At 40.3% G+C, this 13,199-nt stretch overlaps 1 protein-coding gene across 3 annotated transcripts in view; it reads right to left on the bottom strand.

Annotated features, from left to right (window-relative positions):
- The window catches only part of ARID2 (AT-rich interaction domain 2), a 97,467-nt gene that overhangs the window by 2,607 nt on the left and 81,661 nt on the right, over positions 1-13,199 (bottom strand). For all 3 annotated transcript variants that reach the window (XM_028745963.2, XM_028745962.2, XM_028745965.2), the window contains 4 exons: positions 3,882-4,027; positions 2,802-2,940; positions 1,558-1,643; positions 2-125 (listed from right to left, as the gene is read on the bottom strand). In XM_028745963.2, the coding sequence (XP_028601796.2) occupies positions 2-125; positions 1,558-1,643; positions 2,802-2,940; positions 3,882-4,027 (495 nt within the window). The remainder of the gene's footprint in view (position 1; positions 126-1,557; positions 1,644-2,801; positions 2,941-3,881; positions 4,028-13,199) is intronic.

The raw sequence follows: 13,199 nt of genomic DNA, 5'->3' as shown, positions 1-13,199 counted from the left end.
CTGTGAAATCTCTGAAAACAAGGTTTCTTGATCCCCTTCTTAGTGCCATGAGGGCAGCACTAGGATGATTGACAATGGCCTTCTGTGCTCTGGGAGTGGAAGAAGCCCCTGCTGCATTTGGTGGCCTAAATGAGATTTTAAAAACAACAACAAAAGGAATTAAAAAGGGGCACAATAAATATTTCCTCCCTAGAAAAAGATTAGAATCAATATATTTCCTCCCAAAAGGCTAGCGCTTGATGCTGGTGGTTAAAAATATTACACTCCTCAATTGAAATCACTGCTCAAATATGAACTCTTATTATCTAAAACAATCATATGTAATGATGATAATAATTTAATAATAATTTTATTATTTCTATGCTGCCCATCTGACTGGGTTGCCCTAGCCACTCCTGGGCGGGTCCCAACAAAATATTTTAAAACACAATAAAACATTGACCATTTTTAAAAACTTCCCGGAGACATAGAAAGTTATAATTGTTGATTCTCAAGTTGCTAATGTTGTTACAGATCCAGATTTTCCTTTTTAATATTTGTTTTGCTAATGTGCAAACATATCCAATCTATTCAAATCATATGATAAAGAAATTTTTTAATCCTTTGATAGCCATCCTTAGAATCATGTTAGGATCTTTTCCCCACACAGCTGCAGTGTGCAGTGGGTTCCACACGGAGCTCAGTGGCCTGCTTGTTTTCTCCCTTCCCTTCAGTATGCCTTGCAAATAAGTGCACCAGTGCCACCTAGAGAACGGGAGGTCTAGGCATGTCCCAACATCCCTGTCTCCTCTTCTATACTATCTCTAAAAGTGACATAAATAAAATGAGAAGAGCGGAGGACGAATTGGGAGATTAGGAAGCAGTCCACAAATCTTTCTATAATAACTGGTCATGCTGCCAAGGAGTGTGGCCCATGAGCTGAGGGGAGAAACAAGAGCTCTGCATGAGGAAGGAACAGAACTTTTCATGAAGATGAGAGCATTACAAAAGGAGACAATTCTGGTTCCCATTCAAAATGGGATGAACAGGAATAATGACTTATTCAACGGGCAGTTGAAATTGGAAGGGGGTATAGGTCACTGCTCTCTTTGCATAATGCCTAGTTTCTGTAACTGTGAGAGATTTTAAAAGGAATAGTAAGGATGTTGGGACCCTTCTGTGACAAAGATATTTAGCGTTCGACTGTTAGAAAAATGCAAAATGGATAGACTCATGAGCAGACATTCCATACAAATAACACAATCGTCAGTGTACTGTTCGGTGAGCTATACACAGTATGTGCCAAGCGAAAAATACAGATTTGGTGAGCTACATGCCACCCATAAGCTGTCCCACCCTCTGCCACCAAAGGATCAGAAGGAGATGAGGTATTGGAATGGTGACTGGCAATGTGACCTTGCTGCACCCCCAACAATGCAAGTGTTCATCCAGGAGAACTTAGCCAGCAATCCTATGCATGATAAACTGGGACACAGCTTCACTGAACACAGCTGGAATTCTGAGAAAACATGCATAGGATTCTGCTGCTAGATTAATAATGAAGCTCATGTCTCTTACTTTGTGGAAGGTTTTGAACTTCCTGCTTGTCCGTGGTCATCTTGTTTTAATCCTGCAAGAAGGGCATCTCTTGAGCAGTGCTTATCCTGTTTGAGAGAAGAAAATAATGTTAAATACATAACATAGACCTAGTAGAGAGAGTGGTGTGTGTGTATGTGTGCATAAACATCTCATAAATTGACTGGTGAACATTCACAAACACTGCAATTATGCACATTCACATTAATGGGTGGAGACTCTGCACACTGCCCAGTCAATATGGAAAAATCAGCAACATCATATTGAAGAATGTGAATTTGAGACATTTTGTACACTGTCTTGTTATAATTCATTGCCTCGTTATTGACTGAAGAATGAAATGCAATGAAGAAGGAAAACACCATTTGGATAAGCACTCTTCTAGCTACTGCACAGAAGCTAATAGAAAAACACCTGGAAAAGGTCAAACCTACAGCCCGTTGATGAATGAGGTAGAAATATTTGGTGCATCATGCTGGTCTCAGCCATTGTAAAAAAATGAAATAAATATGAACAAGCTTTGATCATATTTACAGAGAACTGAAAGCATAACATTATGCATGACAACTCAGAATTGCAGTGGGTGGTTCACAACATTAAATTAGGAAGAAGAACAAAACATCAGTAAAACAATTCATGGATAAGGATATAAACACAGCAGCATTAAAACCACTTCAGGAGGTTAAAATGCTTTCAAAGCCTGGGAAAATAAAATGGTATTTGCTGGTTGAGGAGAGAGGAGCAGAAATTCCCTTGCTCTGCATTTTATTACTATTAAATGCGATATATGTATGTTGCGATAAGACTTTTGGTTTGACACTGACTGCAAGCCCCTGAATTAGAGCACCCTGTTCTATAGCTGGGCCTTCTGCTGTCTCCCACTATAGTGCATAGAAGGAAGTTATTTCACCTCATGATGCACATGCTCCACCCCATCTATAAGCTATTAGAGGCTCAAGCTGGCAAATTCTCTCCTCACAATTCCCCCTTCATTCCCCCTTCCCCACATCCACAATCTTAATTTACTGTAGTTCCTGAAGGCCACTGAGCATGCTCAGATCACACTGGACTGCTTTTTCTGCACTGCTTCTGAGCCTGCCATTCTTGGCATTAGAAGGAACGTGCACCACTTACTTTCTAGCGTAGAATTTTTATATTTATATGAAAATAATGCCTTTCAAATTTCACATCAATACTGAGAAAAGGGATAGGAGACCAATTTCTACCTGCAAGTGGGTAATGAAGGAAAACCTTTGCCGCTGGAAAGGTTCACAGCCCTCCCATAAACACTGTCCAGGGTAGACGTCTTTTCCTCCATGTTCAGTTGCAGCGTGATAGAAAACCTGGGATGGCGTTTGAAACCACCTGGAAAATGTAATACATTTAAACTCAGGCGAAGAAGGAATACGATTTTGCTAACAATTTTGTCGCCTGAGCAATCAACATGAATACTGAAAAATAAAAGTGCAAGAAATGGCAAATGTTAATTATTCAGAAGTTTGACTCACTATCGCTAAGGGTTGCTTGCTGCAAAAGACTGTGCAATACAGTGGCACCTCGGTTCTCAAACGTAATCCGTTCTGGAAGACCGTTCCGAGTTCTGAAACGTTCGAAAACTGAAAACTCTATAGCCTACAGCTAGACCTCAGGATCTTGCACTCAGTGGAAGCCGCGTGGCATGTTCGACTTCTGAGGCGTGTTTGAAAACTGAAGCATTTACTCCCGGGTTTATGGAGTTAGAAAACTGAAATGTTTGTCAACGGAGACGTTCGAAAACCGAGGTGTACCGCTGAACTTATATGCAGCAGAAAGGAATGGATTTGTACCTTTTAAAAAATAGGTGATAAAGACCTCCCCTTCCCTAAGAAAGAGTTAAACATTTGTAAGACTGACCACTTGTGCAAACAGGTGCTTGAATGGTGCTGAAGATTCTGTTCAACTATTGACACTGAGGGTAAGGGAATAATGTATTTCAAATGAAGTTCCCTAAAACCAGTCACTAGGGGTATTGGCTCTCTCACTCTCCCAAAGATCACCTTCAGCTTTGTCTTCCATCTTCAGTTAAGTGCTTTCTCAAGGAACTCCCTAGCAAAAGAAGACCTTAGTTTCCACTGGTGGGAAAAGAACTGAGAGAGGGATGCTTTTCTCTATTTCTCTATAAAAAAACCCATTTTTCCTCGGTTAGCTGACAGGTGAGCTGACTGATGGGAAACTTTAAAAAGGATGGGGGTCAACAACCACAAATATCATGTTGCATAAAACTAAACCTTTGTAATATATGGGTCAACTCAAAGAAAAACACTTACTTTTTACAGGATTGCCAGAGACACATGAAATTCTGTCCAGGTTTTTTCACTTGTTCTGTGTGCGAACTTGGTACAGTGAACACAGAAGGTGGCAAACTGACAGATGGGCCCTGGACTTGCATTGGTACTGGTGTGACAGGTGTGCTCTGTGGGAAAATTCAAAACAAGCAAGATTTAAATTCCTGCCTGATTATTGTTTATTGAACAATGCAAGATCTGATTTCACGGAGCACACTTCCAGCGGCAATAGGTGAAACCATAGTGATCCGCAGTTTTGCTATCGATTGCAGAGGGAGATAGATGGTACTCACTGTCTCTAAATAGTAAAATGAAATAAAGACTGGAGTACTCTTGAGCTATTTACAGACTTTCCCCAATATTCTATAGCTGCTCTATTTTTACGTTTCAGGTTCAACACAAAATTAGATACAGCTTTTAGGAAGCTTTCCAGATGGCAATCTTTCTCTATAGAGATAAAGTGATGGAGCAATTTAACATACTTGTATGAATTTGGCAACTTATCTTTTTTTCAGTCAGAGTAATTTAAAGGATTATCTTTAAAACCACCATGTATATTTGGCTTTTCCTTTCATTGCCTGTAACAAACGTTAAGTAAAGTTTTGAATGAGCAACTCTCAAGATTTGATCAACCTGTTCATTCTGTATATGCCACAACATGTGCACATATGATGTTGATATGTAATGGGGTTGTTTTAAGTATTTACCATAATGGCAGACCTTCACTTTTAAAGGGGGGGGGGTTTAACATACTCCGTCTTTCATATACCATTTTAAAATGAAGGTGAGATGTTGGAAATCTCTCCATCAGCGTTAACTTTAGCAAGTTAAACATTAGCATGCCAAATAAAACACCAGGCTAGAATCCTTTTCCTCAACATCTGTGATACTTTCCACAATTTGTTTTTCATTTTAATGAGAAACAGGGACCCACCCACCCTGCATTCTGAGGTTCCAGGATGATTATACCATGTGATTTATATCTGTAAGACTGGTGCTTATCTCAATATAGCCTCTTCAAAACACCAGTATTATCATCATCATCATCATCATCAAAATTTGTATACCACCCTTCATCTGTAGATCTCAGGGTGGTTCACAGCATAAAAATACAAGAAAAAACACCACAAAATACATAATAAGAACAAGGACAAAAACCAATCAAGCCAATACCCCAATATTTAAAGGGATATAGGATGTTAGTCAGCTAAAGGCCTGTTTGAAGAGCAATGCTTTTGCCGGCAACTAAAAGTGTATAAAGAAGGCTCCAGCCAAACCTCCCTGGAAAGAGCATTCCACAAATGGGAAGCCACTGCAGAAAAGGCCCATTTCCTGCTGCCACTCTCCAGACCTCTCATGGAAGAAGCACATGAAGAAGGGCCTCAGAAGAACATGGCAGGGTCCAGGTAGATTCATATGGAGAGAGGTAGTCCTTGCAGTATTGTGGTGCAGATCCATTTAAGGAATTATAGGTCAAAGCCAGCACTTTGAATTGGGCCTGGAAACTAACTGGCAGCCAGTGCCGTTCAGCCAGGACTGACACTATATGCTCAAGCCATGTTGCCGTGGTGAGCAGCCTGGCCACTGAATTTTGCACAAGCGGAAGTTCTCAAATTGTCCCTACGTATAATGTATTGCAGGAATATAACCAAAGGTTACTAGAGCATAGACAACACTTATCTCAGTTTCTATTGCCCTTCAACACCTCCTAAGACCTCCCTTCCCACATCCTCCTTTGTATCCTGGCCACCTATAATCAGCAGACAAGGAGTTTCTGGAGCTGGTACTAGTCAGACTAAAAGGCTATAGCATGACTATAAGGTGGGGAAGGCTGTGGCACTGAGGCACACCAGAAAGTGGTTCAATGTCCACTGTTTCAGAAACACTGGGCAAGCAGAAGTTGGTATAGAAAAACAATTACCTGTATCTGACCAGCTTTTGCCATATAGTACATGGTAAACTATAGTCATATGAGTCCCCCCCCTTAAATAAATGCAAAATATATAGAATTCCAGCAAGTCCACCAGATCATTCAAACAAACCATCATTAAAAGGAGTGAACAAGTGTAAGGCTGAGAGCAAGACCTTTTAAAAAGCACCCTGGGCTTATTTTTCTCAACATTTTCTATGAAGGAACATAACCATGACCATACTATGCCTAGTAAAGGTAAAGGGACCCCTGACCATTAGGTCCAGTCGTGGCCGACTCTGGGGTTGCGGCGCTCATCTCACTTTATTGGCCAAGGGAGCCGGCGTACAGCTTCCAGGTCATGTGGCCAGCATGACTAAGCCGCTTCTGGTGAACCAGAGCAGCACACGGAAACGCCGTTTACCTTCCCGACGGAGCGTTACCTATTTATCTACTTGCACTTTGATGTGCTTTCGAACTGCTAGGTTGGCAGGAGCTGGGACCGAGCAATGGGAGCTCACCCCGTCACGGGGATTCGAACCGCCGACCTTTTGATCGGCAAGTCCTAGGCTCTGTGGTTTAACCCACAGATGCAAAAATTATAAAAGCCAAGTTTCAGTTGGCTCCTCCTGTTAAAAAACAACAACACACACCTAAAGATCAGCATAAGTTCAAAGACCTCTTCAAGAATGGTCTTACATAAATTAAGGAGAAACTGAACTAAATGCAAGGAGCATAGAGATAATTCAGACTGAAAAATGAATAGCCTATGTGGCATGAATTTTATTTTGGTTTTTTTGCCTTACTGACAATAGATTACTGAAATTTAACTCTCAGTACATTCATGTTATTCAAAAGCGAATAACAGTCAAATGACAAGCTTAGTCACTCCATCTGGGAACTTCAATGGCTCCATACACAGCAACACATAATAGCTCCTGGAGCTATGCACCTGCTTTGCAGCAACTAGCCTGACCATATCAAGGTGAGGCTGCAGCCAATGGCTTTGGAGCTGCTTGAAGTTTTGCCAATCTGCTTTCCACAGAAGCCTATTTAAATAGGATGGATCAAGTAAGTGCTTATGAAGAAGGGAGAACTGGAAAAGGGAGTCAGAAAGTCGACATTTTTCAAGCCCCAGAAGAAACCGATTTCTTATTTTTTGAAAACTGGCCCAATATCAAGCACTTCTATGATAAACCAATAATGGGAGGGAAGCATAGCTATACTTAACAGATGTTTCTGGAAAGTCAAATAAAACAAGCTTCCAGGTAAGTTAATACATAGCTCTCTCAATCACCAATCACAAAAGCAATGCCCTCAAAGGAAAAATACAGAAAGATAATAGAAAGCTAGAAATGATGCCAACCCCTTCCTGTCTCAAACTGCAGCAAATTAGTTGTCCAGATGAAGCTACAAACATAATGCAAAACACTTTAACAATGTGCAATATTTGCAATCCATACTGTTGTTTTAAACAGCACACCAAGCTAGGTGTTTTTCCCATTTGCTAAACTCCAACTGGGTTGAAATGAGCCATCTGCTTGTTGGTGTTGCTGAGACGGTGTAATGTTTATTCAGTGCCCTCCATTTGCCAGGTGCTTTTCAGAGGACAATAATTTTGCTAACTCTGCCCAAAACTGCTTAAGTAAGATGGACAGGATCAAGACAAAAAGGAAGAAGCCACTCAGCTTTCATTTACTACTGAGCAGAGCCTCTGAAAAAGAACCAGGAAAAACAGCCATCAGATTTTTGTGAGGAGTCAATTTTACATCAGGGTCCATCACCATGCTAATTTGCGTGCAAAGTTGAATGTTGGTTATTCTCCCAATCTGGCCTTAATGCACTCTTCACGCCAAGATTTATTTATTTTTTAGCTATCCCATTTGAAAAAGGAGAATCAATTATCCATTACATCCCTTTAACGCCAATTCTCTCATGATGCTCAGGAATCTCTACATCTGGGATCTCTACTGAAAACTAGTGGCAGAGAGCCAATAAACCAAAAGGAAAACACACGGCTAAAGAGATTCATACTTGTAAAATTGGGTTTCCTGCTCTTTCACGGCTTGAGCTGGAGCCCTGAAACCGTGAGCAGGCCAGTTGCATCTACAAAGGATAAAATCAATGCTGCAGTAACCCAAATTGTTCTTAGACTACATCATCCACAACATATTTTTAAAGCGCATGGCTTCTCCGATGGGAACTGTAGTTTAAGGGTAATGAAAATTGTGGCACTGAGGAGTAAACAACAGTTCACGGGATTCTTTGGGGAAGAAGTTATGTACTTTAAATATGCTTTGAAATGCATGGTCTATTACTGTTCTCCAACACAAGGTGTATGCACTGAATGTTGGATTTGGATCTGCACTGGATACCAAGAAAAAGGTGGCCCCAAATCTCTTCTTTTCACCTCAGCTGAGAATCTGGCCGGGAAAAGAAAGGCAAAAATGGTCCCAGCAGCAGCAGCATCTCACCAGTTTTCACATATATATAAAAATGTGTGGGTAATTAGATTACCATTACAATACAGTTTGTGGGTTAAAAAAAAAAAAGACTGTAAAGGCATTAAATCAAAATACATTACAGTTCCTAACTCACTCTTTGGGAATTTAGGGTACTGAATCATAAATGCAAACTGTCCTTGGAATACGCTGCTTCCTTCACAAGCCCATTTTGTATGGTTCATTATTCAAATACATACAACACAGAAATGAAACTATTATTTAAAGGTTACCATTAGTACAATTCAAAGTGCACATAAGCAAAATATACATAATTCAAATAGCAAGGATTTTGTGCTAACTGGGAGCGTATATATTTATCTTAACACATTACATACACTGCAGCTTGAATCTGATATGGGAAAGCAGCCAATTCAAAAAACAACAATAAATATATGATAGCTTAACAGTAATGAAACTGATAATAAATAAGATTACTCTCACTCAAAGGACTTAAAATTCTCTCCCCCCCCAACCCAAAATAATTTTTCATTTATCCTATCATTCAAAATATGTATTTTTAAAGCTTCAAAAATGGCAAAGATAAATGTTAGGCATAAAGGAACCAATCTTTTGAGGTATTTTCACAAACTGCTCAACTCAAACAATGTAACTGCTGGTGACAGAAAAGGTGATTACTTCCCCATGATACCATACAAGGTACATATATTTTTAATTATAAGCACTCTAGTCCGGAGTGCAACTAATGTGAAATATATTACCTGAAATTTTTATCCTTCCCATTTAACAAGACATTGAATTTTGGGCATCACAATAAATCACCCTATGAATCAGAACAGTAGTGGTTAAATCATATATGGGGCAGAATAGGAGATACATGCAGGTCCCACTATCCAAACATTTGTTATACAAAAACTCACTTATCCAAACATGAGGAATTAGTATCCAAACCCCTCTATACACACCGCTAATATGAACAGCCAAACCTGCATGTAGTACTGTAACCAAATATGCAGCCTTAATATACAGCCTTTTCTGTTTTGCCAGAAAACATGATGGGAGGGGGAGAATGGAGGAGAGATTGAACAAAAAAGCATTTTCCCTCATTTGCCTTTTGTAAGGTTTCATATGGTTTGTGTGTGTGTGTGTGTGTCATTTTGGAGCCAAAATCCTTTGGTCAGGAACACATTAGAAAGTTCCTCATTGGAATAAATGGAAAAGTTGACTCGTTATGCAAACACTTGTCTTAACAAACGATTTCCTGAGAATGCATTGTGTTCAGATAGCGAGACCTGCATCTAGTGGGTTATTTCCATCACTTAGTAAATGCAGTATCTTAAAACATAGTTCACAGAAAGTTAGCAGAGATTAAAGAAACTGAAATACATACAGTGGTAACCTTGGGTTAAGAACTTAATTCGTTCTGGAGGTCCATTCTTAACCTGAAATACCACTTTAACTAATGGGGCCTCCTGCTGCTGCCACGCCACCACTGTGTGATTTCTGTTCTCATCCTGAAGCAAAGTTCTTAACCCGAGGTACTATTTCTGGGTTAGAAGAGTCTGTAACCTGAAGCGTCTGTAACCCGAGATACCACTGTAGTTTGGTTGATAGAATTTGTTATGCAATTCAAACATCATCAAGATATACTATGTCCACAGTATTTCCCTGATCCACCAAGTCCGTAATTCCATCAAAAAAAGTAATCAGATTGGTCTGGTATGACTTATTTTTGAGAAACCCATGCTGGGTCTTAGTAATCATAGCATCCCTTTTCTAAATGCTCACAGACCGACTGTTGAATTATCTGTTCCAGGACCTTCCCTGGTATCGATGGTTGGTAGCTACTTGGGTCTTCCTTCTTCACATTTGTGAAGATGGGGACAAGATTTGCCTGCCAGGTTTAGCCCATCCATTTAGCAGAGTGAGGCTACCACCTCAGGCAGCTGATTTTGGATGTCATGAAAAGGCACCAAATATTTGTCATTTATTATTACTGCATTTTTACTGCCAGTGAAAGGGGACAGGTGGTTGTAGATTTTTTTTTTGCCTCATGTGTTAAAATAAGTTGAATGGCCTTGAATAGTAGGCATCAATATTGTGGCAAGAGGAGCATCATTTGCAGTTTCACCTCAAACAGCAAAATGTCCTGGGCTGGCCCTGTCAAACATTGATTCCATGTATTCAAAATGAAAGAGTAGGAAAACTACATATAAAGCCCAACATATAAAAGATGCAAATTATCTTGAGATTCTTTATTCAAGAACTAAGTTTAAAAACAACCCCTTCTCATGCTGAGAGGCTTGCAAGTCTGAGTGGTTTTAAATTTATCCATAGCTTTCAAGGATAAAAGGTGTTATAACCAAGACAGTGCCTGGAAACATATGCGGGTTTCTCAAATATAAGACAAAGAAGAAATACAATACTCTAGGTTACAAGGCCTTAAACGGCAGTGACATGGTTAAAAAAAAAGTATTTTGAACTGCAGCCTGATCAAACTAGTTCTGTATCATTGTATGTGGTCTGAGCTAAATGTTTGGCTCTATCCTTTGTTTGCAAGTGAACTGATGTCCAGGAGAGGTCAATCTGCTCCAGAAATCTACAGTACATTAAAAACCAAGAGTCAGTCATAAGGGCAGCTTGGCCCATCTGTTCTCAAAGATATATTTTAGAAAAGCTGTGTTCCTCATCTAGATGGATGCCTTATGGTGCACTGAAGGCACATCAACATCTGCCCTTAAGAGAACTGTAGGACTACTTGGATATAAGCATAATGTACCCTATAGAATGATTCTGTACAGAATCCAGTAAAAAAAATCAGATTTCTGCAGCATTTAACAAGTGTGTATCCTTTGTCAATAAATGTAAAGAACGAATGTAACTAGAGCCCTATTGGATCCACGAATGGGCTTCCTGGTCTACAATCCCATTTTTAGCACTGCTAGAAAAAGCCAACAAGTAGGACCTGATGGCAACAGCCCTTCCTTGCTATTGATCTTGCAAAAACTGGTAGGTTTCTTTGTGCTATCATGGCAAAGAGCCACCGATAGACCATCCTTTATGAACTTGCTTAGTGAATTCCATTAGTTAAATATCTGCTGTGTGAAGCAGTCCTTTGTCTGTTCTGAATCTACTGCTAATGAAGTTCATCTTGAGAAAGGTGAATGGAGGAAGGTTCATAGAAGGACAGCTGCTTATGCCCCTTGAAAAGCCTCTCAAGAGCATTAAGGTGTCTTGAACAATGCGACAAGGTCCAGGCGTCAATGCTGGACTCCTGCAGCCCCTCATACTCCATCCTACATTGGTCAGGACTACCCTCCTCAACCCACCAAACTGGGTACGTTTCGCCTGCTTGTATCCCATCCCACATTGCTCAGGAGAGCTCAACCCCCTAAAGATGCTTTTCTGTAGGTCCAGGCAGTAGCAAGAGGGAGGAAGGGATTGAAATTTCATTCTGTAAATTCCCTTCTACTCACTCATCTTAGAATCCAAAACTACAGGTGCAATTCAACAGTGCTAAGCAGATTATTCCATCAATGGAAGCATTTCTGCTTGCCAGCTGGAACAACCCCATCTCTCAATGCCCTCAGGGTTCTGGTAGTAATCCTGACCTCCCCAAGCAGATCTGGTGAGGCGGGAGGTGGTGCATTGGTGGGAAAAGTCTTGTTGCACTAGCAGGATTCATTGCTTCCACTAGCTTAACAACTTAATTAAATTCAGCCCTATTGTCTCTCCAAAGCCCAGCTCTGAAATGTGGGCAATAAAGACCATGTCCTTTGTTGTTTTCACAGTTTCCAGACCAAGTCCATGGCTTCTCACATTAAAAAGGCTGTCAGGAAACAGACCAGGAAAGACATCAGTCGGAGAGTTTGAAGGAGGACTGGGCTACATAGCCAAATGGTTTGATGCAGTGTCTCAGCTTCATACTGTCATAGGTTTGTTTTAGCATAATTAAGCTGAAAGTATTATTAAGTTGCTCCTCAGCAAAAACAAACAAACAAACAAAAAAGAGCTTTGGGAAAACTAAACAATTCCCAAATGAATCTGTGAACAGAGTAGCCTGAATGCAAACATGTATAGAATATCCATGTTAATAGAGATCTGAGTTACATTCGACTTTCTTGGCGCCTGCACACTGGATGCCACATTTCTAAAAAGAGGCCCAAACCATACAGTAGTTACACATTTCAGGGGGTTTCAATTTCACGGGTTGAGGGTACAGGCCCCATTAAAACATGGTGGTCATTCAATAGGGGAATGTCAGGTGGGCCACAGGAGTACATTTCCAATCCTCTACCTCATTGTTAACATACACCAATTTTGTGTGTTGCACTGTGTACCAGTACGTTTCCAGCCTAATTCAAAGTGTTTAACCTTTCTAAACTATAAGTGGATTGGGGCTGTGTTATCTGAAGGACTGCCTTTATTCATTATAATCCTGCCTAAACACTTAGATTTGCTGCAGGGGTCCTTCTTTTTTGCCTGCGGTCAATATCTGTTAGGTTTGTGAGTGCAAGGGGGAAATGGTCTTAATGGTGGCTCCAGCTGACTTTTTGCCCCTAATGTCGCAGTCTTGAAGTGGCCTTTATAGACGTTTGCCTTCACTGCCTTAACCGGGATCACAAGTATGTTAAGAAAGTGGATTTGGAGCTGCTGCCTGACATTAACTGGAAAAATAATAATCATAGAATCATAGTTTGAAGGGACTACAAGGCTCATCTAGTCCACCCACTGCAATACAGCAATCTTTTGCCCAGCGTAGGGCTCAAACCTACTGCCCTGAGAAATTATTGAATACTATCTGTTATAGCCATTATTTATCGTTATCACTCCTTCCTTGAGTATCATTTTGTGAGGATATGGCCATAAAGCATTTTGCAAATACTTTTAAACAAACAAACATACCAACAAACAATACAGTTGGAATTT

The sequence above is a fragment of the Podarcis muralis genome, chromosome 10 (genome assembly GCF_964188315.1).
Source record: "Podarcis muralis chromosome 10, rPodMur119.hap1.1, whole genome shotgun sequence".
NCBI lineage: Eukaryota > Metazoa > Chordata > Lepidosauria > Squamata > Lacertidae > Podarcis > Podarcis muralis.
This window is presented reverse-complemented; position numbering and strand designations above follow the sequence as displayed.